The sequence below is a fragment of the Coloeus monedula genome, assembly GCF_965178545.1.
Source record: "Coloeus monedula genome assembly, chromosome: 5".
NCBI classification, from domain to species: Eukaryota; Metazoa; Chordata; class Aves; order Passeriformes; family Corvidae; genus Coloeus; species Coloeus monedula.
The window spans coordinates 72,298,299-72,323,940 of record NC_138785.1 but is presented as its reverse complement, the minus strand read 5'-3'; the positions used below and the strand labels follow the sequence as shown (position 1 = coordinate 72,323,940).

Here is a 25,642-nt window from a genome sequence, read left to right as displayed (position 1 = left end):
TGTCTAATTCACCAAGTTTTTCTTTTCCGCTGGACTTCTTCATTTTCCATCCTTTTAACTGCAGAAGATAAGCCGGACCTGAGCTCCCTGCACAAACCTGTCTGCTTCCTCCCACAGGTTCCTTAGAAAGAGAGCTTGGACGGCATGCAAAGTTGTGAAATATCTGCAGACAGCACGGATGATCCTCTTAGTAGTGGCCTACGGAGAAAGCGACAGCCTCGAATAGTCGTGATCGGTGCTGGGCTCGCGGGCCTGTCGGCAGCCAAGGCGCTCCTGGAAAGCGGATTCACGGATGTAACTGTCCTCGAGGGGACCGACCGCATCGGGGGCCGCGTGCAGAGCGTCCAACTCGGTGAGAGCGGCGCCTGCAGAGGGGTGGTGCTGGGCTTTGTGGGGCCGTGAGGCCAAATTAGCCTCAGAAATGGGGATATGTGCACGTGCAAAGTTGTTTGAGGTGTGGCAGTGTCAGGAGTATAAATATAGAAATCCTTAGGCTCCTTTTGGGGTGTGTGGGGGGGTGTTTCTGTGCTGTCTCGTGTCTCAGTTCCGACCCAAGGCGGCTCCAAACCTGTGCTGCCACAAAATAAAAGATTTGGGTGATTGTGCTCGTACAGGAAGGGCTCTGTGCAGCACGTCTGTGATTGAGTAACTGTACACAGACAGTTTCCACCTGGGTTTTCCAGCTTGACTCTTTCCCAGGAGCAGCCAGTAAATCTCCAGGCTGTTGCTGTTTCTCAGGTGTTAGAGCCCTTGGAAAGGGGAAACCCCGAGCTGTTCTGCTTCACAAACAGCCCCATTCATTTCCCTAGAACTAATTTACTGTGTAGGGCGCTCCCACTGGGAATCAGGCTTCTGGGAAAACCTCTTCAATGTATCCCTTCATCCTGATTTGCATCTTTCCTACCTCTGCAGCTTCCTTTCTCCTGGATGTAATAAAGGTGCAGACTCTGGATATTTGAATCCCAGTCAATTTTAAAATCTCTACATGTAAAACTCCTGGAACAAAAATCGCCCTTCACAGCACAGGAGTCAAGCTTTCCCTGGTATCCAGAAGGACGTTGCCTGTCTCTTCTCTGCAGGAGGCATAAAGCTCTCTGCTTTTCCTGAATTGCTTTCCTGATTTCAATTAACTGATTGTGTTTCTGATCCCACTCTGGGTGTTACCTTTGGCCTCTTGCTGCCCTGCTTTCTTTCTATTTCTTAGGTGCTTACATCACTTACTGTGTTCTACTCGATGAACTCAGCACGGTAAATAAACAGCAGCCTCCTGTGAACTTGCAGAAGGGAAACCAGTGGAAAGGCAGTCGGAAAACTCCAGTCTCCAGGGGTTTGAGTTGGGCACTTTACATTCTGCTGGACTTGGCATAGAGGTTAGGATGGGAAGTGTGTCCTTTACTCACAATCTGCTGTGTTAAAAATATCCTGGATTGTGCCTGTGAGAGGAGGGAAGTGTGAAAGAGCTGAAATCTTCGGGGAGCAACAGATCATTCTGCCAGTGCACCTGTGAAATCGTTTTGGTGTTTTACTGTTGAGACTGATTCTCTTATCTTTGCTCACCTTCACACATCTTTGCCTTTGCTGGGGTTCCACCTCCTGCTCATTAACACCCCTTAATTAACAGGAGAGGAGAGCAGGTGTTTCAGTCTGGAGGAGGTCTCTGAGTTTGTAGATTTTGTAACTGTTATTTGCAGAGCAGAGGCTGGCATCTAGAGTTTTAAGTATTTTAATAATTTTTTAAAACTACAAGCTGCCTTTTCTTACCTTCTGCAAGCTCTCAAGGTTGCCCTGTGTGGGTGTGGGCTGCAGTTCTCTCCCAAGATGGGTCTGTTCTGGCTCTGGCCTCTCGCCTGTCTGCACACTTGACTAAAGGTCTGATTGAAATCTTCAGCAGTTACTAATTAGGAGGAAATTCTTCCCTGTGAGGATGGCGAGGCCCTGGCACAGGTTGCCCAGAGAAGCTGTGGCTGCCCCTGGATCCCTGGAAGTGTCCAAGGCCAGGTTGGATGGGGCTTGGAGCAACCTGGGATAGTGAAAGGTGTCCCTGCCCATGGCAGGGAGTGGGAATGAGATGATCTTTTAAGGTTGCTTCCAACCCCCAAACCATTCTGTGGTCTGGTGGCACCTGCTCAGGATTATATCTTAATCCTTCCCCCTCACTGAGCCACTCTGTCTTGTAGGGGACAGCATTTTCCCTCAAGTGCACAGACTGTTGCTTCTCAACCCAGGGGAGTAATTTGGGTATTCAGAGGTTTGGTTCTAGCACAGGTGAGGCAGACGGTTTGTGTGTTTGTACACTGTGTGTTTCCTGCACATGACATTTGTATCCACATTTGTATGCACTGCAGCTATTTCAGAATAGGATACCCAAGAAATGGCCAAGAAGGGCTGCAAAAGGAAATGTGAAAGTTGCCATCCCTATCCAGGAGACTTGATGCACAATCTGTGTGTTTCTCTGTTTTTTTTAAAGTTGTATTGGATGATTGATTCCAAGTAGATTAATATTGAACGGAAAATCCTTTAAGGCCCTGAAAGTAAATTGGCTGTCTCTGTTTAAAAGGATCGTATTTAATTTTACAATTTAAAATAATTAATCATTTAACTTACACCTGGTAAGAACTGGCTTATCTGCTTGGTAGTGGTGATAGTGAGCATGAGTATTACGGGCAAGAATTAGTTTTTAATTTGTTGGTTTTTGATTATGTTCCACACAGCTAAACAGGAAGACAGGAGAACTTGGAACACATCATCACTGTTACCCAGCGCTAAGGCAGCAGCAGGACCTGCTGGCAGATTGCTTTCTTTCAAGGAGCAGGTGTCTCCAGCAGGATTGTTTTGCAGCAGAGAGCAAGCTCGTGACCTAGAGCAGGAGGCAACATTCCTGCTGCTGCTTGGTGTGGGCTGAGTTGCAGGAGGATTGCATTAACCAGGGGACTGCCACTGCAATATTGATGAGCTCTCCAGCTTTGGCTGCCAGCGTTCGGTCATTTCCACCTGGCTGGGTGCCCTGGGGATGTGTTGGAGTCTGTGGCACCTGAAGTATCCCATTTGTGTGTTGGTGCTGCTCTCTGAAGCAGGTGCTGTGGTGTAGAAACCTTGTGCTGGATTGCAGGTCTTGAAGGGCAGTCAGCATGGTTCTTACTGACAAAGAGGCTGCTTGGAAAATGAGATCCACGGAGCTTCCCTCAGAGGCAGGGGCTCAGCCAGGGAACAGCATTCCTTGGAGCTTTCACCCTTTAAACCTGACTGCAGTACGGCTCAGTGCTGCAGTGCCTCTCTGTCTGAGCATACATTTACATGTTAAACAGTAAATGATAGCTGAGAACTGCACTGTCCTTTCTTCATCAGACAGGATCCTGTTAACTATCCCGCTTAATCAGGCATTCCCACACCGCTGCGGGGATGCTGGGAGATGCCCAGTTCTGTCAGACTTTAAACCAGCTTGGGACTTCTGAGAATCTGTCAAAATGTGGGGGGAAGACACGACCCAAGCTTATTTTTAGCACCTTCTTTCTGCTGCTGAGCATCTCTCTGTGCTCTCAGCCCAGTTTGGCAGTGCTGGATTTGGGGGGAACAAAGCCCTGGTGCAAATCCCAATAGTTTTAAGGGATGGGGAGAGTGGGGCTAACCAGACTCTTTGTGTTTTTCAAGCAGAGAGTACAGGTGATGAAAACAAAATTCTTTTGATGTTTAGCCTGACAGTGTGTCTTTTAAAAGAACCTGATATATAAATCTCCAAAGGCATAAATAATATACAACTTCTTTACTCATTTGAGGAATGGAAGTACATGTTTTATTGCAGTTACTCTGAGGTGTATTTGTAAATAACAACCATTTTTAGTCACAGGACCAGGTTCAGTATTCAGGCCAATGTTGCTATCCAAATTTCCTACATCTCCCTGCTGGCAACAACCCTGGTAAGAACTGGGAACTGAGAAGGGCTGAATTTCTCCTTAAGTATCAGAGGTGTGTCACTGTGATGGATCTTTATTGCAACATCCCATCCTTCTGGCAGTATCCTAACCTGTATTCCAAAGGACCAGTCTGAAGAATGCTGGCATTGTGTCTAACAGAGAAAACTCCCTTAAGGGATGTTCAAACATGTGTCGTCCTTGGGCAATTCTGCTTTTGCACTTTTTATTCAGGGTTGAGTGTGAGAAGCTGTCAGGAGAACAGGCTTCCATAACCAGTTTGCTTGGCTTCCTCTCCTGCAGGGCATGCCACTTTTGAACTGGGAGCTACGTGGATTCATGGTTCACATGGAAACCCAGTCTATCATCTAGCAGAAGACAATGGTTTGCTTGAGGAGACCACTGACAGCGAGAGGAGCGTTGGGCGCATCAGCCTTTACTCCAAGAATGGGGTGGCTTATCACCTCACCAACAACGGGCAGAGGATCCCGAAAGATGTGGTTGAAGAATTCAGTGATTTATACAACGAGGTTGGTGTCCAGCTGCTTTGTCAAGTGGTAGATTTGCCTGGAACGCTGAGACCCCTTGGCAGCTAGAACGTTCCAGGATAAAGGTTGAAAAACAGTGATGTCTTTAATTTCTTTGCAAAAGAAAAATCAACGCTAAGTTTTCTGTCATCTGCTTCACTGCCCCCCATTTGCCCCTGCTGTGGGATTAACTCTCTGTGGTGAGGAAAACAATCTTCCCATGTTTGTCATCCATTTAATCACTTCCAGCAACTATTTCTGGGGAGATCCAGTAATTTGCTGGAGAAAGTTGCTACTTAATTAAAAGAGTAGTGGAGGGATCAAATTGCTAAACAAAGTACAAGGCAAAATCTTAGCAACAACCAGCTAAATGTTGTACCCCTGTGACTTTTTATTGGTTATAAATACCATGGAGTGTTCCAAAGTCAGTGCAGTGTTGTAGGAATTGTAATTTTTCTTGCATCAGAAGGAAAGGAACATCTTTTCTGGGAGGTTCAGACCAGCACAAACGTCAGTTAAGGTTATTTTAACTCTTTTGCTTGCCAAAGTTAATTATAATTATTCCCCACATTTTTTTAATATTGCTTATGAAATACATTTAGAAGGGTCAGTGCAGACTGTGTGGCCCTCCAGGTAATGTGATCTCTCACTGGGTTGTATAAAATGGAACAAAACATGAGTACTTTCATCAGGCTGTAGCCATGCCTAAAACCTTCAGATTTTCATCTAACAGCGAACTTCAGTATTTGACTCTTGGCTGAACACTCATTAGATTCAGGTTACTCTTGCATACTTTGTTTAAAAATATGTCTGGGATCATTAGAAAAGTCACTGTAGCCTGTAAAGAATTACCAAAAATTGCGTGGGGAGCAGTAAAGGGGAATTTTTTTCATTTGAAAAGATTTTTGGCACTGTCCTGTGTCTCTGAACTGGAGTCAGTGATGGGATGGCACAAAATCATTTCAGTTTTAGAGAGGAGTAGTAGGAATTTCAAAGAAACCTCATTGTGGGAAGGATTTAGCAACCTGTGGACAATGTCTTGGACAAATGCATGTGGATATAATTCATCTGAACGATTTTTCATACTGATGGATTAAAAAAGAATGAGAATTTTTTCAGGCAGAGAAAAAAAAAGGTGAGATGTGTGTGGAGGAAGATTAACAGCAACTGGGGCTAGAAAGAGTAAATGAAAATACTGCAGTGAGCAGCATTATTTATGTAAATGGAACGCTGCCAAACGGCGTGCAGGGCTCGGTGATCATCCTGTCTGGAAGATGGTAGGAAAATCTCCAGCGAAGGGAGGGCAGACTCCAAAATGAGAAGGGAATACAAAGATGAGAGCCACTTAGCTTTGAGATAAACCCCGTAAGATAAAGGCCGTAACAAGGTACCAGTGTTTTAGAAATGATTAATTTGGTAAATCTACCCTTTCTAAAGGGGAGAGAAAGGGGCAGCCAGTGACACGAGAGAACAGCACATTAAAAGTTAATCTTCTTTACACAACACCTAATTAGCTTATCATTACCACAGGATATCTTTATCGCTAGGAGACAGAAAAGGCTTTCGCATTTATGGCCTGTAAAAATGTCTGCAGCCACTCGTGGCGATAAAAAATATGTAAGGGACAGCTGGAGCCAAGCAGGGGTCATCAGCCAGCCCCTTAATTGCTCCTGCTGGGAGGGGCTTTCTCTGCCTTCCTCCTGAGCCTGATGGAATCTCTTGCAGGGGCAGCTCATGGTTTCCTTGAGCTGCTTGTCCCAGCCCCTTTGGGGTGCCAGGCTGGAGGATCTATACTGATTTAAGACATTTGGCTGTGGTTTATTCCCTGCTCTGCATAGGAGAAGTGGGAATTTAGGTGAGCTATGTGATCTCATGAAAGTACCCAGTTAAAGTGAGTGTAGGAAATAGAAGTGCCCTGGAGGGAGGGCAGCCATGAGCGTGTGCAGCAGGCGTGTGGCTCTGGAGACAAGTTCCTCTGCATAAAGTGCTGGGATGTTTCTGATTTGTGTTTTGTCGTGTCCCCCAGTTCCCCAGAATTACTGTGAGACTGGTGAGGCCCTGGCACAGACTGCTCAGAGAAGCTGTGGCTGTCCCATCCCTGGAAGTGTCCAAGGCCAGGTTGGATGTGGCTTGGAGCAATTTGGTCTAATGGAAGGTGTCCCTGCCCATTGCAGAGGGGTTGGAACAATACTGTCCTTAATGTCCCTTCCAACCCAAACCATTCTGTGACTCCCTGGGGTTTTTTTAGCATGTTCATTAGAGGTTATTTCATCTTTTTTTTTTTTTTTTTCCCCCCAAAGTTGTGTTGCTTTGACTGGTGGTGAAATGAATACTGAGGAGGAACAGCAGGAATTTTCAGTTCTGAATCTCTGGTTTTTTTTGGAGACAAGTTTTTTGAGTGGTTTTGTTGAAGCATCTTGAGGTTGTCCAGGATACAAAGCCACCTTACTGATCATTAAATCCTGAGGTAAGGGTCCTCCCTTATCTCATGGGAGCTCCCAGACCCTCCTCAGGTTATTATTGGGAATCCCACATCATGTCATCTCATCCCTTTAGAGGAGGCTGAGATGGCAAAGGCTGTGACCCACCCTGTCCTGAGTTGAAAAGAAAGAACCCCCCACAAAACAGCCAGCAACCCCATGATGGATGCAAAGCGTAATCAGGGATGTAGGACTGGCATGAACAGTGGAAAATGTATTCCTGAATGAGCAGGAAATTTGTCACCATTCCAAAGGCCTGCCCTCCGTGCACAGCCGGCTCGCTCCCCACGCACTCACACCCTGCCTGCCTTTCCCTGCAGCTGCTGCTGGGCTCCAGCCTGTGCCTTCAGCTCTGCTTCTCCATCTGGGTCTCTCTAGCCCTGGTTATCTTGTCATCTGGACACCAAATTTTAGGGAATTCAAAATGTGGGGGGTGTCCCTTGAGTGTTTCACTAGGGCATGTGGAGTCTCTGAAACTGGATTGTAGGAGGGTGAGGTCTTTCTATGCTGAGTTTTTCTGGAGTGAAAGGCAAAGCACCCCTGTACCTCCAGAGCTTTGCCTCACTAATTCATCTGGAAAGTCCTTAGGCTTTTTTCCAGGCACTTGTCCAATCTTTTCTGGCTGGCTTCTTCTACCTCAATACAAGTTTTGCTGCTTTTTTGTTTGCAGTAGCCTGAATTTTTAATAGCTGTAGGGATGTCTCACAGAAGCCTTTATTTGGTTGTGAGGAAGCTGAGCAGTCAGACTGCTTGAAGACTGCTCAGCTCTTCATTTCTCCAGCAGAAAGTTCCTTAGGAGAGGTTGTTGCCCTGCACTGAGGTCAGTCTGGATCCGTCATGAGCTTGTGACCGAGGTGACCTGAATTCTCCTTGTGGAAGCAGAGCAGTGCCTTCAAGGAAGGTCTTCAGTTCTGCAGAGCATCCACCTGGATTCCCAGCCATGCATTGCCAAGGGAAGCACCATGAGACAGGGCAGGACTTTTAGGGTTGTCCTTCTGAGACCGTGTGCTCTGTGGGGTTGCCACTGCTCAGGGTCATTGTCACTCCTTTTGTTCAGTCTCCGAAAGAAAAGAGGCACTGCTGGGAGGTTCCCCATGGTGTGATGCCCACCTCATGTGTTTGTAATCTTCCTGCCTTCCTGTCCGTTCCTTCTAGGATAACTGAGGGAATCCTGGGGCTGGGAGAGGATTTTGGTCTCTTTCTGCTTATACCACATGTGCATGATCCTCAGGAAAGTGACGAGAGTGGGACCTCTGAGGGAAATGTCTGCAGCTTCAGGGTCTGTGTGTGCATAGAACTCCTCAGAAAATGTGAACAGGGACAATTTATCTCAGACTTGTTCCTCTGTCCCTACTAAGTTCTCATTTCCCTTCCCAAAGAGGTATTTAAAGCCAACTCCCAGGTATTAGTGAAGGGTGGGAGGGAGGTGGTGAGCTGGACATGTTAAATGCAGCTGAAAAATCATACAGTCCATCACCAGCCTGATTTAGGAAAAGTGCCTGGTTTTACTTCAGCTTTTCAGCAAGGATGTGGTCCCTAAAGATCTGCTTCCCAGGGACCCTCCCTTTAACAATCAGCTAATTAATGGCCTTGTTATCTCTAGCTTTCTCCTGTGTGCTGTGAGTTTCTGGGGGAGGGATGCAGCCAAAGAATGACAACGTTTTCCATCCTTCTCACCCCCACCCCCCGTGCTGGGCTTCCTGCCATCCCCAATTAATCTCCAGTGCCTTGCCTTGCAGTTATCATGGAAAGCAGGACCAAAGGGCCACCGAGAGTCACCGTTCCCTCCCTGCCTCTATTGCCCTGACAGATGTCTGGCCTGGGAACAGCGCAGCCCTATCTCCATCAGGGCTTTTTACTGGACAGGGATTAAGTCACAGCAGTTTTTAAGCCAAGTGAGAAAAAGACAATGCTGGGCATCGTCACCGGCGCTGACAGGAAGGAGTGTGGATGGGGATGTGCTTTCCTGACCTCCTTCAGTGCGGAGAAACTTCTTTATTTAGCTGTGTTCTTCCTAAGAAACTGCCTTTTCCTGTGGTGGAGGAGCACGTAGGTAGTAAATAAACACATGGAGGAGGAAGCCTGTAGGTAACAGAGGGGACATCCCTGCTGGAATCCACATTCCCTGCACAAACCCTCGTTGTGGGCTGCCCCAAAGCTGGTCAGAAAGAAGACAGAAGATGGAAGCTGAAGAGAAGCTGGTTTAGGACTATAGACATTGAATTAACTTGTTTTAATTTCTTACCTTCAACCCTTTCTGTCTTTCAGACCCAGGGATTTGGGGTTGTTCAGCATGGAGAAGAGAAGGCTCCAGGGAGACCTTCCAGCACCTTTCAGTGCCTAAAGGGGCTCCAAGAGAGCTGGAGAGGGACTTGGGACAAGGGCCTGGAGTGACACTGACAGTGTCAGTGCCCACTGCCAGAGGGCAGGGTTAGATGGGATATTGGTAAGAAATTCTTCCCTGTGAGGGTGGTGAGGCCCTGGCACAGGGTGCCCAGAGAAGCTGTGGCTGCCCCTGGATCCCTGGAAGTGCCAAGGCCAGGCTGGACGAGGCTTGGAGCAACGTGGGATAGTGGAAGGTGTCCCTGCCCATGGCAGGGGGGTGGGGCTGGATGGTCCCGCTTTCAGGTCCCTTGCAACTCAAACCATTCTTTGGTTCTATGAATTCCCTGCAAGATTGTGTGTAAACCTTCAGAATGAGGGGAGGAAATCTGCTTAGAATGAATGGTTACTTGAGATGTTTTCTGTCTTCCGTTTTTTTAAGACAGGCTTCCAGGGTCACTTGTTCTGTCCCAACCCAGGGGAGCTTTAGAGTGAGAAATGCTAAGGTCATCCTGCTGGGATGTGAGTTTGTCAGTGGTAGGAGCTGGGAGTTGATGCAGTCTGTCCTTTGGTTTTCCTCCCTGCTTGTATCAGGTGTGTGATAATAGAAAAGCAAAGGTTTTCTGGACTGTCTGTGGTGTAGCTCTGCTTGCTGCCAGACATGGAGCTCTGGGTTTGGATACAGGGAGATTTTGTAGGGTGAACTAGAAAATCAGCAGAACCTTTCAGGTCATTCTTGATGCTGCCTTTCCCCAGGATCTGTGAGGGAAAGCTCATTTCCACTCTCTCAGGAATGCTGCTGCCATCACATCATGCTGAAATGATTGAAGGAGCATGGGTTTTCAAATCCTGCAAGTACCTGTTCCCAGTGACCTCAGTGGTGGTCCCATAGGAATGACAATGCTTTCCCCACCTGGGCAAGGAAAGCTTGGATAATTCCAACTTCAGACAGCACAATTCTACTCCTGCTTCATTGGGAATCTATCTTAAGTTATGTCTCCTAGTGAACCTTTTCCATAGTTTCTTATACAGGATGTGTTTGCTGCACGTGTTCATTAAAAAGTACATTTTGGGCATCTTTTTCATTCTTTAAGTCTGACAGTATATCTCTCAATGTAGGAGCTGCTGTTGTTTTTCCTTTTGCTTCTTGCCTGCAACAGCTTCGCCTTCTGTTCTTCCTCAGATGGTTCAGCACCCCCAAGAATCATAGAATATACTGAGTTGGAAGTGACTTAGGAGGATCAAGTTTAGCTCCTGGGCCTGCCCAGGAAAACCCCCAGAATCACACCCTGTGTCTGAGAGTGTTGTCCAAATGCTTCTTGAACTTGAAAAGCAAGGAGATAACAGGAAAACCAATAAATCCTGATGTGATTAAGCTTACCTTCTGTCTGATCAATGGGATGGCACTTCCAGGAAAGAGTTTCCTTGATGGTTACAGTGCAGAGAACTTGTGCCTTCCTGCTCTTCTCCCTGTGGGGCAGTGAAGAATATAATGGTTAACAAAAACATAGCCAGGCTCACTTCTCCTGTGGGCCAAGTGGTAGCTGGGTTTTAGCAGGGCTTTGCTTGTCCTGTGAGTGTGTTATCTGCTTACAAAGCTCAATCAGCTTATGAAAGCGGAGCTGGTTGTGCTGACGCAAGGTCTGTGCAGCCCGGACCTGCTGCAAGTGCTTGGGGCCTCAGAAATCCACAGACCTGTGAACCAGGGGATGCTGGAACTGCTGAAGTTTCCTTTGCTGGAAGCCTTTGTTTCATACGGGGTGTTGGGCTCCACCTTTCTTGTGTGGGAATTTCCTTGGACTGGCTGTATCCCGGGCAGTGTCTGCAATTCTCTTCTGTCTTCAGCAGTCCCACTCATTTTCCTTGTGATTGTTTCTTCTTGGTTTTTATACTTTATTTCACCCTTTTTTTTTTCATTCTTTCACCTATTTTCTTCAGTTTCTTCCTCATCCCATACTTGTCAACTCACCTTCCTCCATTCGCTCACAGACCTCCTCTCTCTCCTACCACTGCCATGTGTTTTTCCTCCTCCCTTTCCTCTTCTTTCCTCTATTTTGCCTCCTCAAATTCACTTTATTCCTAAAACCCAAGACAAAATCAAGCTCTTGGGGAAAATCGGAGTGAGAAGAACCTAAACCATAGTGGATTAGCTCTATCAGCAGGGAATGGGAAGTTCCAGGAGCCTTTGAAGGCAAGGCTGCCACAGTTTTACCAACTTCGTACCAGATATTTACTGTAGACTTCAACTTCTCGATACGTCCAAATCATCTGTCTCCAAAAAACGATCATAAGTTGTAATCAAACCATATTTGGCAGGAAAAACTCCCCAATCAGGGATATCCTCTCCGCTTGTGAGAATATTGTGCACCTTGTGGCATGATGTGAATGAGAAGGGGACACATTCTGGACAAACAAGTCATTAATGGGATGTGCTGCATTTCTGAGAGGCGTCTTTTGAAAGCTTTCCTGTGTTAAAAGATTCCTTCTGAGTATTCTTCCAGAGAAAGGAAGAGCCATGATGCAATTGCAGGCTCTTCTGGCAATATTGTAGATGGAAATACAAGTTACTGCAGGCAGCCACAAGCAGAGGGCTGAGGTGGATGGTGTTTCCTCACTTTTAAGTAACTTTTATGCGAAAAACTGGGGTTAAAAAATACCAGGAATATCTTGTTCAAAAGAGGAATGATTTGTTACAAGGGGTTTTTCTTCTAGCTCCTGGTGGGGAGCTCTAGAGATGTCAATATTTTCACGTGGATCTATACCAGTCCTGTGCTCAGCAAGTAAAATGTGTGTGTGTACAGAATTCCCTTGCTGTTGGTTGCTTCCTGTTTTCATAGGACAACAGAAAAACAACTGTGAAACTGAATTCCCCCACTCTGGTGGATTCCTTCTAAATAATGGAGAGGGTAGAAGGGCTGGTTTCAGGTTAGAGCAACCTGGGATTTCACCTGGGACACGGAGGTGGGAGAAGAGCTGGTGCTTTTTATCAGATGTGAGGAAGGACGTGGGTTCTGCTGGGAGGAGGAGATGATCTGAATGTGCTGGGTTAGGAGCTGTGAAGGAGCATCGTGCTGGGAATCCCGTGGCCCATCCTTGTGTCCTGTCTCTGGCAGGTCTATAACCTGACTCAGGAGTTCTTCCAACGAGGTAAACCAGTCAATGCTGAGAGCCAGAACAGTGTGGGCGTCTTCACACGGGACGTCGTGCGTAAACGCGTCAAGGCCGACCCGGATGACACGGAGGCCGTCAAGAGGCTGAAACTGGCCATGATCCAGCAGTACCTGAAGGTATGTGTGCACATCTTTGGGGTGGTTTATTTTTGTTTAAACTAGGAGCAAACAAATCCTGAACCTCAGGCACCTGGCTGAGCCCTGCCCTGCCCTGGAAATTGTTTTCTGTGCTCTCTTGTAGTTTGTGTTTATATCGACGACTTTCCCTCCTGAGGCAGATCCAAAGACAATGGGCTGCAAAGAGTAATTCCTTTACTTTTTTTTTTTCTTACCTTAAAATCCCAGTTTTCTTAATAGAAGAGGCTTTCCTAGGCCTTATTAAATTTTCTGGTGTGATTTAGTGTTTTTTTACCTGAAGCTACTCTACTGTCAGGTTCTTCTAGTAGTGTCTTATCTTGTGACTTACATCTGCACCCCCTGATCCTGCCTGAGTGATTTTTACCTCTCAGAGACCAGAAGAAATGTCACTTATGATTCTAGTAATTTGCTGAAGAAATCCCCAGAAAGCATTTTGAAGGTAAAGCAATAAAACACAAGATAGATTGTATAAAACCATCTTTCCACACGGCTTCAATAGTTCTCTTTATCTCCTTGGTGCCTTGGCTAAATGAGTTCTCTGTGGGATGAGGACTTAATGCTGCATCAAGCACTCGACGAGCAAAGTGTATCAGCCATTTCTATTTCAATTAGAATGACTTAAAAGCTTCTGAAATGAGGCAGGGGAGGCAAGCAGCACTTTGTCATGTGTTCCCTGTTTTCAGGTGGAAAGCTAAACCAAAGAGGAATAAAGAGTCTCACAGGAGATTTAAGATAAAGTTGAGGTTTGAACCCTGGTGTCCTGAGCCTGATACCTCAGCATCCTCACCCAAAACCTTGTATCACAGAGTGTCTCCACAGCTGCCATGTAAAGCCCAGTTATTTATTGTGTTACCCATGTAACAGCACCCATGCAGACAAGGTTAAGTCATTGGATACAGCTCTGGGTTTCCTGGTGGTTTCTCCTGTGGTTGCTCCAGGCTGCCACAGTCAGAGCTGTTTCTGCAAGTCCTGCAAATCCCTTCTCATGCAAATACCTGAGAACAACAAAGCTTCTCATACTTAGGACTATCAGATGACAGAGTGGGGATTAACCTGTCTTGGGTTAGAGTTTTGGTAGTTGCTTGTTTCTCCCCCTGGCTTTTTCCTTCATGGTTGAAAGAATCAAACAGCCACCAGTGTTTAACGTCATAATGAGGAGTGTCCTGTTGGAGGATCCAGGCAGGATGAGGATCCTGCTGTGTGCCCTGGAGTTCTGGGTTTGTGTTGTGTGACCCTGGGGGAGCACTCTGAAGTGCTTGGATGGGATGAACCACAGCACAGTCCAAGGATGGGTCTTCACTCATTCTCCACTGGCGTCATCAAGCAGTGACCAGGACAGGGAAGGCACCTGTTTGTCCCTGCAGTCACAGGAGCAGCCTGGGAACTGCTGGTACAACCCTGACTTGTTTGCTTTATCCCAGCAGAGATTCCTGCCCTGCACCAGAGTGCTCCACAGGGAGAGGATCTAGGCTTGTCAGGCTTCCAAACACAGTCATTAAAGTGTGGAAAGGCCTGGAAAATAGGTCAAAGGGTGAGGTAAGGAATTGTAATATTCCTTAAAATGCTTAGAGAATTACAGTATGCGAGGGATCTGACTCCAGTGATGTGAAGATTTTAAGATCACTGTGTCCCGTGCATCAGGATTATCATTAGAAGCTTATCACAAGACAGGCCAAACATCCTGCCTTTGTTCCAGGGATTGTTAGGAGCTACTGCTATGCCTAATGCTCCTACAAACATTAACCAACAGGTTAATGGATCTAAAGCTTTGGTAATCACATCAAACACACGTGGCTCACATCTTGGCATTTCCCTTTCCCCGTCTCTTTCAGTTCCTCCTGAGCCGGGTCCTCTCACCTCTGGCAGATTGTTAGCTGGCTGGTTGCTGACTGTTTGACAGCATGCTGAAAGCTGCAGACAGCAGAAATAGCTGCCAAAAGTTTTTTGTGGCTCCTAGTGACAACATTTATTAGCATTGGAATGAGCATCTGATTAACGCAGCTCCAGGTCCTGCTGTAGGAGCACCAGGGAGCAGGTCCCTGGCCACTGAGGGGGTTTTAAAGGATAGAAAACAGAACTGTAACCCAGAATTGTGCAGAAGCAAAGGCATAATCCTGCAGGGAATTCATAGAATCACAGAATGGTTTGGGTTGGAAGGGACCTTAAAGAACATCCAGTTCCATCCCCTGCCATGGGCAGGTACACCTTCCGCTAGACCAGGTTGTTCCAAGTCCTGTCCAGCCTTGAAGACACTTCCAGGGGTGGGGCAGCCACAGCTTCTCTGGGCAACCTGTGCCAGGGCCTCACCGCCTTCACAGAAAAGAATTCCTTCCTAATATTTAATTTAATTCAACCCTCAGTTTAAAGCCATAATTCTTTTTCCTGTCACTCCAGGCCCTTGTCCAAAGTCCCTCTCTTCTTGCTGCCTGTATTTCCACACTCTCTAGCTCTTCTGTAGCACCTTTAGGTACTGAAAGGTGTCAGGAGGTCTTCCCAGAGCCTTCTCTTCTCCACACTGAACAGTCCCAGCTCTCAGCTTGTCTCCAGAGCAGAGGGGCTCCAGCCCTCTGGTCTCTGAACTCCGAATGGCGCAGCTGTTGCTGATGAAACCCAAACTCCTTACCAAGACAAAATGGTTTCTATTGCTGCAAGAAAGGCTAAGGATTGTTTTTGTCAGATCCTAGGGCCAAGTACTTCTTTACTAGCAAAACTAACCTGGTTTTGAGTGGGATTCAGCACTCTCCTGCAGCTCCTCTGTACCCTCGCAGAGCTATGTTGTAACTAAAGGAGTTGCTCTGTGGCAATGTTGCTTTTGTGTTGCTTTTCCTTAGGTAGAGAGTTGTGAGAGCAGCTCCCACAGCATGGATGAAGTCTCGCTGAGTGAATTTGGGGAATGGACCGAAATCCCCGGGGCTCATCACGTCATTCCTTGTGGTTTCATTAAAATCGTGGAGATTCTGGCCCGCTCCATTCCCAAGTCTGTCATTCAGCTCCGCAAGCCGGTCAAGTGCATCCACTGGAACCAGTCGGTCAGCAAGGAGATTGAGAGGGTAGCTGACCACAACAGTGACCTCCCCGAGGAGAACAAGGGCTCCAATGTCTTCGTAGAGTGCGAGGACTGTGAGTTCATCCCAGCTGACCACGTCATTGTGACTGTGTCCCTGGGAGTCTTGAAGAAGCGCCACGAGAGCCTGTTCCATCCCCGCCTGCCTGAGGAGAAGGTGATGGCCATTGAGAAGCTAGGAATCAATACCACTGACAAGATCTTCCTGGAGTTCGAAGAGCCTTTCTGGAGCTCTGAATGCAACAGCATCCAGTTTGTCTGGGAAGATGAGGCAGAGAGCGAGAGCTTGACTTACCCTGAGGAGCTGTGGTACAAGAAGATCTGCAGCTTTGATGTGCTGTACCCACCCGAGAGGTACGGCCACGTCCTCAGTGGCTGGATCTGTGGAGAAGAGGCTTTGATTATGGAGAAGTGTGATGATGAAACTGTGGCAGAAACCTGCACCGAAATGCTACGTAAATTTACAGGTCAGCTGTGCTCTGGTGGGAGAGGGAGCGTGGGGCTGGGGGTTGAATAACCACGAGGAAGGAAATGCTTTAAAGTCATTTTTAGTCCTTTGGCATTTTGTGTCCCTTTGAATGTGCATGTGCTTCCAGCATAGCTCCTGCTTGGGTGTGCCTGAGAGCTATTTATACAGAGGGGCTGATAAACCAGCTCAGGAAGTGGTGGGCAGAAGTGCTGGAGGATTCCACATCCTATGCTTTATTGAATCACAAATAACTCTTCAGCAGCTGAAGCTGTCGGGCTTTGAGGGCTGATCTCAGCTCTGGAAAGCAGCACGACCCCTTCAGAAGTTGAACCTGTTCAGATCAGGTGAGATGTGTTTGAATCACACCCCTGACTTCCATTCAATATCAGCTCTATGGAAATCTCAATGGCCTAAATTTCAAAAAATCCATTGATCTTAAGAGTTCCCATTTTCTGGGTGCAGCACTGAAACCTTACTGGACTTCATATTCTCTGATTACACATCACTTCAAGGGCAGCAGGACTGAGGCAAATCTTAGATGTATTACACCGAGAAAATCCAAATGAAATCACTTAATAATACTTGAGTGCTGGGCTTTCGTTTGTCCACAGTCACTTCTCTAGAGGTCACACCTTCCCAAGAAAAGTGATTTTTGTATCTGCAGAGGTCTGTGATATCGTCTGATGGGAGACACTGTGCAAATGCAGGTGTAAGGTAATAACACTGAAAGAAATAGTGGTGGATTTCTTAGCAGTTTTGAAAAAAGGTTTTGAATTTACACAGGATTATGAGCAGTTGTAAGAGCAGCATCCTCCAAGATTGGATGTGGTTTATGCCATTCTAGAGACGACTTCTGTGATTAAATTATTTATATCTTCCTGCTAGCTCGTGTTAGCCCAGTCTCAACACTCACTGGGTTTTCAGCCATGCCTCTTGTCCTTCCTCCAGCTAACTGGGGAAATTTGCCTTCACTAGTGCGGCTTTCTCCTGTCCTTATGGACCATTGGCTATCAACAGTGTGGCGATCCAGAGAACCACAGAATCACAGAATGTCCTGAGATGGAAGGGACCCATCAGGATCATCATGTCCAGCTCCTGGCCCTGCACAAGACACCCCAACAATCCCTTTGTGCCTCAGAGCATTGTCCAAACACTTACTGAGCTCAGACAGGCTTGGTGCTGTGCCCATTCCTTGGGGAGCCTGTTCCAGCGCCTCTGGGAGAAGAACCTTTTCCTGAAAGGGCCCTGGAATCTGAGAACTTCCTGCATAACTGCTACAGCCAAAGGAGGTTTTAGGTTTTACCACTCTCTCCAGGAACTGTAGGGTGGAGACTCTGGATTCAAAAGCTCTGATTCAGTGCCCAAACATGCATCCTTACTTCCGCTGTGCCTCCTGAGCTGTTCGTGTTCAGGGGTGTTGGGTGTCCCGATGTCCCGTGTCACATCAGTCTCTGTGTGCCATCTTTTGCCTGACCTCAGCAGGGAGCTGCTGCTCTCCACAGGCATAACAGGAGGCTCTTCTCTCTAACACCAAGTGTTCCAGTGCTGACATCTCCCAGACAACCTTGTTCGTTGCAGCTTTTCATGCTTAAGACCTCTTTTTTTAAAAAAAAAAAAAACAACAAAACCAAAACAAAACACTTCCATTCATCAGCGGGAATTTGGGTCTTCGGGTCTGTTGTAGTTTGGCACATTGGAATTTGCTCTCCCTCTTCTTTCTTGGGCTTCTTCACAGTTACTGTTTGCATGTGTTGGATGTTCCTCTCCTCCTCCCAGCATGGAAATGTGTTGGCTCTGGGCTGTGGGTCTGTGCTGCAGTTGCTGTTCCAGCTGATGCTGCACCTGGTTGCTGTCCATCAGGCTCTTCCACAGAGCTAATCCCAGGCTATCTCTCCCTGAAGAATTCCAGACTGGATTTACCAGGGCCTTGCCCTGCAATGAGCATTTTGTGTATCAGCTGAGAAGTGGCCTCACAGCTGCTCAAAAGCGTGAAAGGAAAACCTGTTCTTGGAGCACCCATTACCAAACATGACCTGTTCCACTTTCTGCCCCTAAAAATCTCGTCTGTAGAAGACGTTTTCACAGATCTTGCAGGATTCCCTGGCTAAGGGAGCTGGGTTTATATCCTGTTACTGTTGCTCCTCTTTACTCTAGGGGTTCCCAGAAGGAGCAACACCTCAGGGCTGACCTGGGCCAGGTGCCAGGCTGGCTGAAATAACAGAAGTGTGCTCAGCTCTCCATGCACCTCCTGTCTTCTCTGCTGATCTGTTCCAGGGGGAGTGTGAGAGGGGATTAGAGCAGCTGCCCATGATACACCTACAGCCGCTTCTGAGCATGGCCGCACTCCTCTGGTCCAATTAGCACCACCCAACCCAGCTTGTAAAGCCTTTCCCACCACTCAGGTTCACACAAGTCAACCACCCAAGTTAGAAGACTAGTCCTGCCAGGATCCTGACCTCTGTGGAAAGCCTGGATCTTCCATAAGGCAGCTCTGATCTTCCACACCTCACTTGGTGCTCTGTGACATCTTCTGAAGCAGCTTTTCTCTACTGAGATTAGAGGGAGCCTTATAGTCAGTAATGAAACAGATACTTGGGGCCTTTTAATGTTCACTCTGCCTTTTATGGCTTTCATGTTCTGGGTATGAAATGCCCCATGCTCTTATTTTTCTGAAAAAGAATTCATGCATTACCAGGTGGGTTCCCATCTTTCACTGTGTTTTCCCAGTCTGTTGCTCATGGTGGCCTTTCCTTTGGCTTCAGAGTGTGCTATACCAGTTTTAAGTTAAACCCATTCTTTTAGACTCACACTGAGAATCTGTCTGAGAACTGACCTTGAATTTCCCTCGCAGGTCAGTGTTGGGGATTATCTAGCTTTGCTGTGTAAAGCTCTGAGGATTGTTCTAACCTAAGAACCATCAGCAATTACTGCTTTTCACAACTGGATGGCAGTGTCCTCCAAATCTGATTAAATTGACTACCTCAGCGCAATTAGGAGCCTTGCTCTGCCTTCTTTGTTGGATAAGCTCCCAGAATTAGAAGCCAGAGGCTCCCAGCTGAAGGGATCACTGGAGCTTGCCAGGCTGCAGCTGGAGATGCCCTGAGTGGTCCTCTCTGACCTCCAGGTATTTCTCTGCAGGGGAACAGATCTGTTTTAGGTTCTGCATCACATCTCCCAGCCCCATGTGGGTGTCTGGGTACCCACTCTGGTGGTTGTAGTCACTAGTGTGGGGGCAGTGCCACAGATGTCCCTTGATGGAATCTTAGATCCCTGCTCTCAGGTAGGCAAATAAATTTGGGTGCCTTAATTTAGATGGGTGAGTTGATTTTATGATAATTTCATCAGCTCCATAACCAATAAGCCTCTGTAGCCACACCTCCCAGGAGCTGAATAAAAATAAAGGATTGTGTGAGGCACAGGGAGTTGTCTTCCATAGCTTCACAAGTGGAAATCTGTGGCATGAAGATAAATGCCCTCCTGTTTTAGTGAAGGCCAAGATCCTTTTTTTAGTCATTTAATCTCTCTTTGGATGTTGGAAACCGAGAAGTTTCCACATCTGTGTTGTTACTTTTGTCTGTAGACAAAGGCATGTTTACTCTGTTTAAAAGCAGATTGAGAAAGTCTAGTTAAAGTCCATGTTCCTTGAAGGACTGTGGCTCTCAGTCTTTGTAGTTTCTGTCTTCACGAAGCAGATCAGAATCAGAGCTTGTGCTACATGCTCCTGTCTGGTCTTCAACCAAAATCCCCCTCCGGGTCTCCTGATTCTCCTCTTAGGAACAGCTGCTTGCATTAAAAGGTGCAGATATGCAGAATGCAGGGGCACAATTGCTGCACAGTGGACACTTGGGTCTTGCTAACGTGGCCTGATGTGCTGCAGACCCTGAAAGGAGCTCGTGGGAATGGATGTGGATATGGAGACATGCACCAGCTGCAGAAGAGGCACCACCAGGCTGCTGCAGAGACTCCTTTTTTTAAAAAACCCCTCGTGGGCTGTTTTTGTGTGGTACAGTGGGATGTGTGGCTGCCTTGGCCCTGCTTGGGGAGTGTTGTCTGACAGCTTCCACGGTGTGTTCTTCTGGGCTTTCCCACAGCCCTCAAAAATAAAACACAGTAACTTATTTCTTTGACACATCTGAGAGCTCCCTGTTCTCAGACTCCCTTGGGCTTTCCACTTCCAGCATTCCTGCTTTGAAGAGCCTTGCAGGAACTATTTTAGAGGCCTTTGTTATGCAAAGCTGTTACTCCTGAAACAACATTGCTTTATAAGATGTGTTTTGTTTGTGGGATATATTTATTTGCTAGTCTGTGCCATATTTTGATCTGGGGCCTGGTTATAAAGTGGTCACGGTGTACTCTGGGTGGGCCATCCAGGAGCCTCTGCTCTGTTCCAGCCCTGTATTCCCTAGCTCTGGCTGACAGGATACTCACGAAGCAGAAGCTAAACCAGGACCTGCTCTTGATTTTAAGGGATTGATGGCACAGTACGGCTAAGTAATAGTTTATGAGAACTAAATAATGCAGTGCCTAAGCCATGTTTACATTTGGGTGTCTCCCTCTGTAAGCTGGGATGAAGAAAGGGGGGGAATTTGGGTTGTCTCATAGCAGGCTGAACATCTTGAGTTGTCACAGAGTCAGGGTCTGAAGCAGGCACAGGATCTGTGTGAGTTGTATCTCAAAACTCCTACTTCTTGCCTGTCAGTGTCTCGGGATCACAGAATCATTTAGGTTAAAAAAGCCCTTTAAGATCATCAATCCCAGCCACTTCCCCAGCACTGCCCAGGCCACCACTGACCCATGTCCCCAAGTGCCACATCCACATGGCTTTTAAATCCCTCCAGGGATGGGGACTCCCAACACTGCCCTGGGCAGCTGTGCCAGGGCTGGACAGCCCTTTCCGTGACGAACCATAGAATGGTTTGGGTTGGAAGGGACCTTCAAGATCATCGAGTTCCAGTCCCCTTGCTGTGGAAGATTTAGGCTCAGCTCAGGAAGACTTAGACTCAACCCAAGTAGCTGAACCTTGCCTGGATATGTGATGTTGCCTCAAGGGTGGGTCTGGGCTCCTGCAGAGGGAATTTCTCTTCACTGGAATTCTCCATGTCCTTCCTCCTGCTCCTTTCCTGCCACGGCAGATATGATCACAGGACTCTTAACAAGAGCAGTGACACTGAGATGGGTCCAAAACCAGCCTAGCAAGAGGATCTCTGAAGTGTGACTCTGCCTGTTTGTACCTGAGGCTCTTGTGCCACCAGCTGGTGGGCTGCAGTCCTGGATGCTGTTCTCCTGGGCTCTTTGGGATGGGGACAGTGGTTGATGATGACCCTGTCATGGGTGCATTCTTCGCCTCCAGGTCCTACATCCTCTTAGAAATGGAAATTCTACAGCGATCTAGAAATCCTGCTTGCAGCCTCAAAAGCCTTCTTTCCATGTCTTGTGCATTAAATAAATAGGGTCTCCTGGATTTTAGCTTGATTTGGGGGGCAACTGGATGGGCAGCTGTTGGAACAAGTTAATACAGGTTTTGAGAACTTTCTCAGAGGTTTTTCAATGCCCCCACATAACAAAGATTTGCCTCCTAACATAATTCCTTTCCTCTTTGGAGGCACATCTCTCTCGCAAGGCTACCTAAACATCCAGTTTAGACCGGGCACTCAATTTAATACCTAAATTTTGGTGAGATCAGTCATATGCTTGATTACCACCAGGCTCCCCACTGCAAATGAGCCCAGAAGATGTTTTGTATTTTCAACCAGACTGTGTCCAGGGTCCCCTGAAGCTCCCCAGTTTTTCAGGAACCTGAACATTTTAATGATCCTTTCCAAAATGAATCACAGAATCATTTAAGTAGGAAAAGGCCTCCAAGGTCGTGGAGTCCAGCCTCTGACCCAATCCCCACCTTGTCAAGCAGACCAGGGCACTGAGTGCCTGGTCCAGTCATGGCTTGGGCACCTCCAGGAATGGGGACTCCCAACACATTCCTGGAAAACGGAAGAGCTGAGATGAAAAGGGAGGCAATTTCTGTTCTATAAATAGTTAGAACTCAAAAATGGAAGAGAGATCTGGTTTGGGGGCTCTTCACTGCAGCCTGAGAGCTCTGCTAGGATAGATGTTGAATAAATCAGATGGAATCCCTGTCACCCACACCTTGCTCAGTCAGTGCCCTCTTCCCTCTTGGACACAGTCTGACTTTTTGTCTTCCGCTTTCCACCCAGGGAATCCAAACATTCCGAAACCTCGCCGGATCCTGCGGTCCTCCTGGGGCAGCAATCCCTACTTCCGTGGATCCTACTCCTACACCCAGGTTGGGTCCAGTGGGGCCGATGTAGAGAAACTCGCGAAACCACTGCCTTATGCCGAGAGCTCCAAAACTCCTGTGAGTATGGCCCACATGAGGTCTGTGGCAGTAAAACTGACGTGACACTGGGCAGCAGGCTTTTGGGGAGGGAGGCTGAAAGAGAAAATCCCTGCTTTGGCCTCCAGTAATGTGTTTTCCCATTTTTTTTTTTGGACAAATGATGCCTCTCTGGACAAATGATGTGTGTAGGTTTTTACCCCTTTAAATGGAATGCCAACATCTCAGGGATTCCTGCATCTTTCCCTGAATTTATCAAGAGCTGCGCATGCATGTGACTTCTGGAATTGTGATGTCTGCATTTAATGACCATCAGCCTTATTGTCCAGTTCAGAATTCCTCAGGAAAGCATGTGTTAATCTGTTTTAAAGATCATTATTATTATTATGACCCTGCTAATGTCTAGGTCTGAATGTGTGAGAGGTGCATGCTAGGAAATCTTTCTGTGCTGGCAGTACAGGCTGAGGGAGGCCCACTCTTTGGCAGGGGATGATGAATTTTCTCTCCAGACACTGCCTTTGCTTTTTGAGTTTAGCAGGGAGAGCTGGAGCACACATGGAGATGGTTACACAGCCGAACTCACCCCATCACTCAGGGTTATGTGTCCAAATCCAAAGGCTGATGAAAATGCAGCCTCCAAGCAGCTGCCCAGTCCATTTCCTCCACCAGAGCCTGGCCCCAGCAGAAATAATTTTATTCAGTGCAGAAATCTACTTAAGAAAACCCAACAGGAGCTTTAGGAACCTTTCTGTGTAGTCCCCAGGTAAATCCTCCCAGAAATTCCTGCCTCAAATCTGAGTTGCATTTCTAGCAAGCACCTCACTACTGGTATAAGAGATACAACTCTGTGTCTCACCCTCTGGGTTTTGAGACATGACTCTTATCCTTCTGAAGTTGCTGTCCAGAAGAAAAATTCCCTTAATGCCTAAAAGGCTGAAGTGTAATTTAGGGGAGCAGAGGGAGGAGATGGTACAGATCAGGTGCTCTGTGCCTCGTGCAGGGTTGTTCAAGGTTTTTGGAAGTAGTTACCTTGTGGTGCACCTTGTGGGGGTTTTGAGAACAGGTGGATGCCCCATCCCTGGAAGTGTTCCAGGCCAGGTTGGACGGGGCTTGGAGCAACCTGGTCTAGTGGAAGGTGTCCCTGCCCATGGAACTGGATGATCTTTCAGGTCCCTTCCAACCCAAACCATCCTGTGTGGGAGGGCACAGAAAGTTTGTCTCCTTTCAGCCTCCCACCTGCTTCCCAGTAAGTTCTGCTGATCTGTGCCCCTTCTGCTGTGCCCTGCAGCCCATGCAGGTGATGTTTTCGGGGGAGGCCACTCACAGGAAGTATTACTCCACGACCCACGGTGCTGTGCTCTCTGGGCAGAGGGAGGCTGCTCGGCTCATCGAGATGTACCAGGACCTGCTGCAGTGCCCGACCTGAGGGAGCCCTGCCTGACCACCACCACCTCCTAAATCCTCCTGCAGGTGTGTGGAGGGGTTCTGTTTTATTTCAGTTCACTGTAGAACAGCCTTTTATCTTTTCTATTAAAAAAAAAATAAAAAGCTCTAACTGTTAAAAATGTTAATCATCAATAGCTTCATTTCCATGTGCTGTATTGTTAACAGGGAAGGGTGCTCCTTTGGTCTGGTAAACTGTTTCTCTGTCATTTCAATTCTAATTTCACTTTTGGTGCCTATCATGTTTGTTTCTGGTTTCATTTTTTTCTTTCTTTCTGTATTGTAAGTGCCTTCTATACTAAAATAAATGTTGTAATAAAAAGACTGGGTGCTGTGGTACTTCCTGGACGCTTCACTTGGTAACTTTCAACTCTTATGCAACATTACAAAAATAGGGTTTTTTTCTCTTCCTACAAAATGTGGAGTAGGAGGAAAACACGTTGAAAATAAGTTAGAAACACATTACACAAATGGTGTTTATATGGAGAATTTCCTCTGCCTTTGTGGTACAATCCTGACCAGAAAGGTCTGGTTAGGGCAGAGCTGACAGCACTGTGGTCAGTGTGGTCACGGCCCCAGGGCTGACAGAGCTCATGGAGTGTTTGGACATCGCTCTCAGGCACAGGGTGGGATTCTTGGGATGTCCCATGCAGGACCAGGGGTGGGATTTGATGATCTTGTGGGTCCCTCCCAACTCAGGATATTCTTTTGTTGCCTTACGCTTTAATTGTGTGTTCTCCGGTGTAACAGGAGCACTCGCCCCCATCCAGGCAGCCCCTGGACTGTGCAGATGTGTGTCAGTAAATCCAGATGTTAGTGACTCCCAAGGTTTTGTCTGGATCATGTGGAAACTGCCATCTGGAACGAGAAAAAAACCTTTCTTTTTTTACTTCCTCAGCGAGATAAATCATGTTCTTCTTTAATGTCAAGTGAACACAATGCAGCCATCAGCATAGTTAAAAAATGTCTAAACAGTTTCCAAAAATAAAAGTTTTCAGGGTGAAGGCGATGGGTGTTTAGCCACTGCCTTATCTCCCTGCATTCCATCTCTCCATCTGGCTGGCTGCTGGCCAGGGCTTCGTGTGAGGAGTGAGGGATGTCTTTGGCATCTGCTGCCCCATGTGAAGCCTCCCTTCCCTCTTTGTGTGTGTGGGGTGGGAGTCGTGTTGATAAATGAGTTACAGAGGGGAGGAAAAGGGACAGGGAGAGGGAAGAATCCCCCTCCAGTGGGTGAGTCAGTGCGTCCCAAGTTAAATGTCTGCAGAGGAGGCACCAACTTTGTCTGGTTCTCTCCGAGCTCAGCTGAGCTGTGCTGATTCCCTGCTGTAGTGTGGAGGTGGATGCCTTCCTGGCTGCTGGAGAGCTGGAAAGGATGGTGGTGTGTTGAATTTATTGCTGTTTTTCTCCCATTTTATCCTTTTCCTTGCTGTTAGAGAGTTGAGAGAGAGCTGGGCTGCGGGAGGAGAGTGCAGCATGCTTGATTAAAGAGAGAGAAAAACTTTGTCCAGCTTCAATCACTCAGAGCTCAACCTCAAGGAGCCAGGGCTGATTTCCCAGCAGCCAGATCTGTTGCAAAGTGGAATCCGAGGAGAAAACCAAATCCTTCAGGCATGTGAGGCTATGACAGGAAAAAACAAGGAATTGCTTTTTCTCTTCAGGAAAGAAATTTAGGAAGAATTTCTGGCTGAAGGGGTGGTTAGACACTGGAAGGGGCTGCCCAGGGAGGTGGTGGAGTCCCCATGCCTGGAGGTGGCCAAGGAATGAATGGA

General features: G+C 47.2%; 1 protein-coding gene across 3 annotated transcripts in view; it reads left to right on the top strand.

Annotated features, from left to right (window-relative positions):
- Positions 1-24,120, top strand: part of SMOX (spermine oxidase) — a 49,769-nt gene extending 25,649 nt beyond the window's left edge. For 2 of the 3 annotated variants that reach the window (XM_082281303.1, XM_082281304.1), the window contains exons 2-7: positions 118-352; positions 4,212-4,438; positions 12,351-12,524; positions 15,377-16,076; positions 22,291-22,451; positions 23,719-24,120. In XM_082281303.1, the coding sequence (XP_082137429.1) occupies positions 145-352; positions 4,212-4,438; positions 12,351-12,524; positions 15,377-16,076; positions 22,291-22,451; positions 23,719-23,856 (1,608 nt within the window). In that variant the 5' untranslated portion in view covers positions 118-144 and the 3' untranslated portion in view covers positions 23,857-24,120. Of the gene's footprint in view, positions 1-117; positions 353-4,211; positions 4,439-12,350; positions 12,525-15,376; positions 16,077-16,337; positions 16,413-22,290; positions 22,452-23,718 lie in introns of those variants that run through there. The other variant, XM_082281305.1, reaches the window with a different exon arrangement.
- The last annotated feature ends 1,522 nt before the right edge of the window (positions 24,121-25,642 follow it).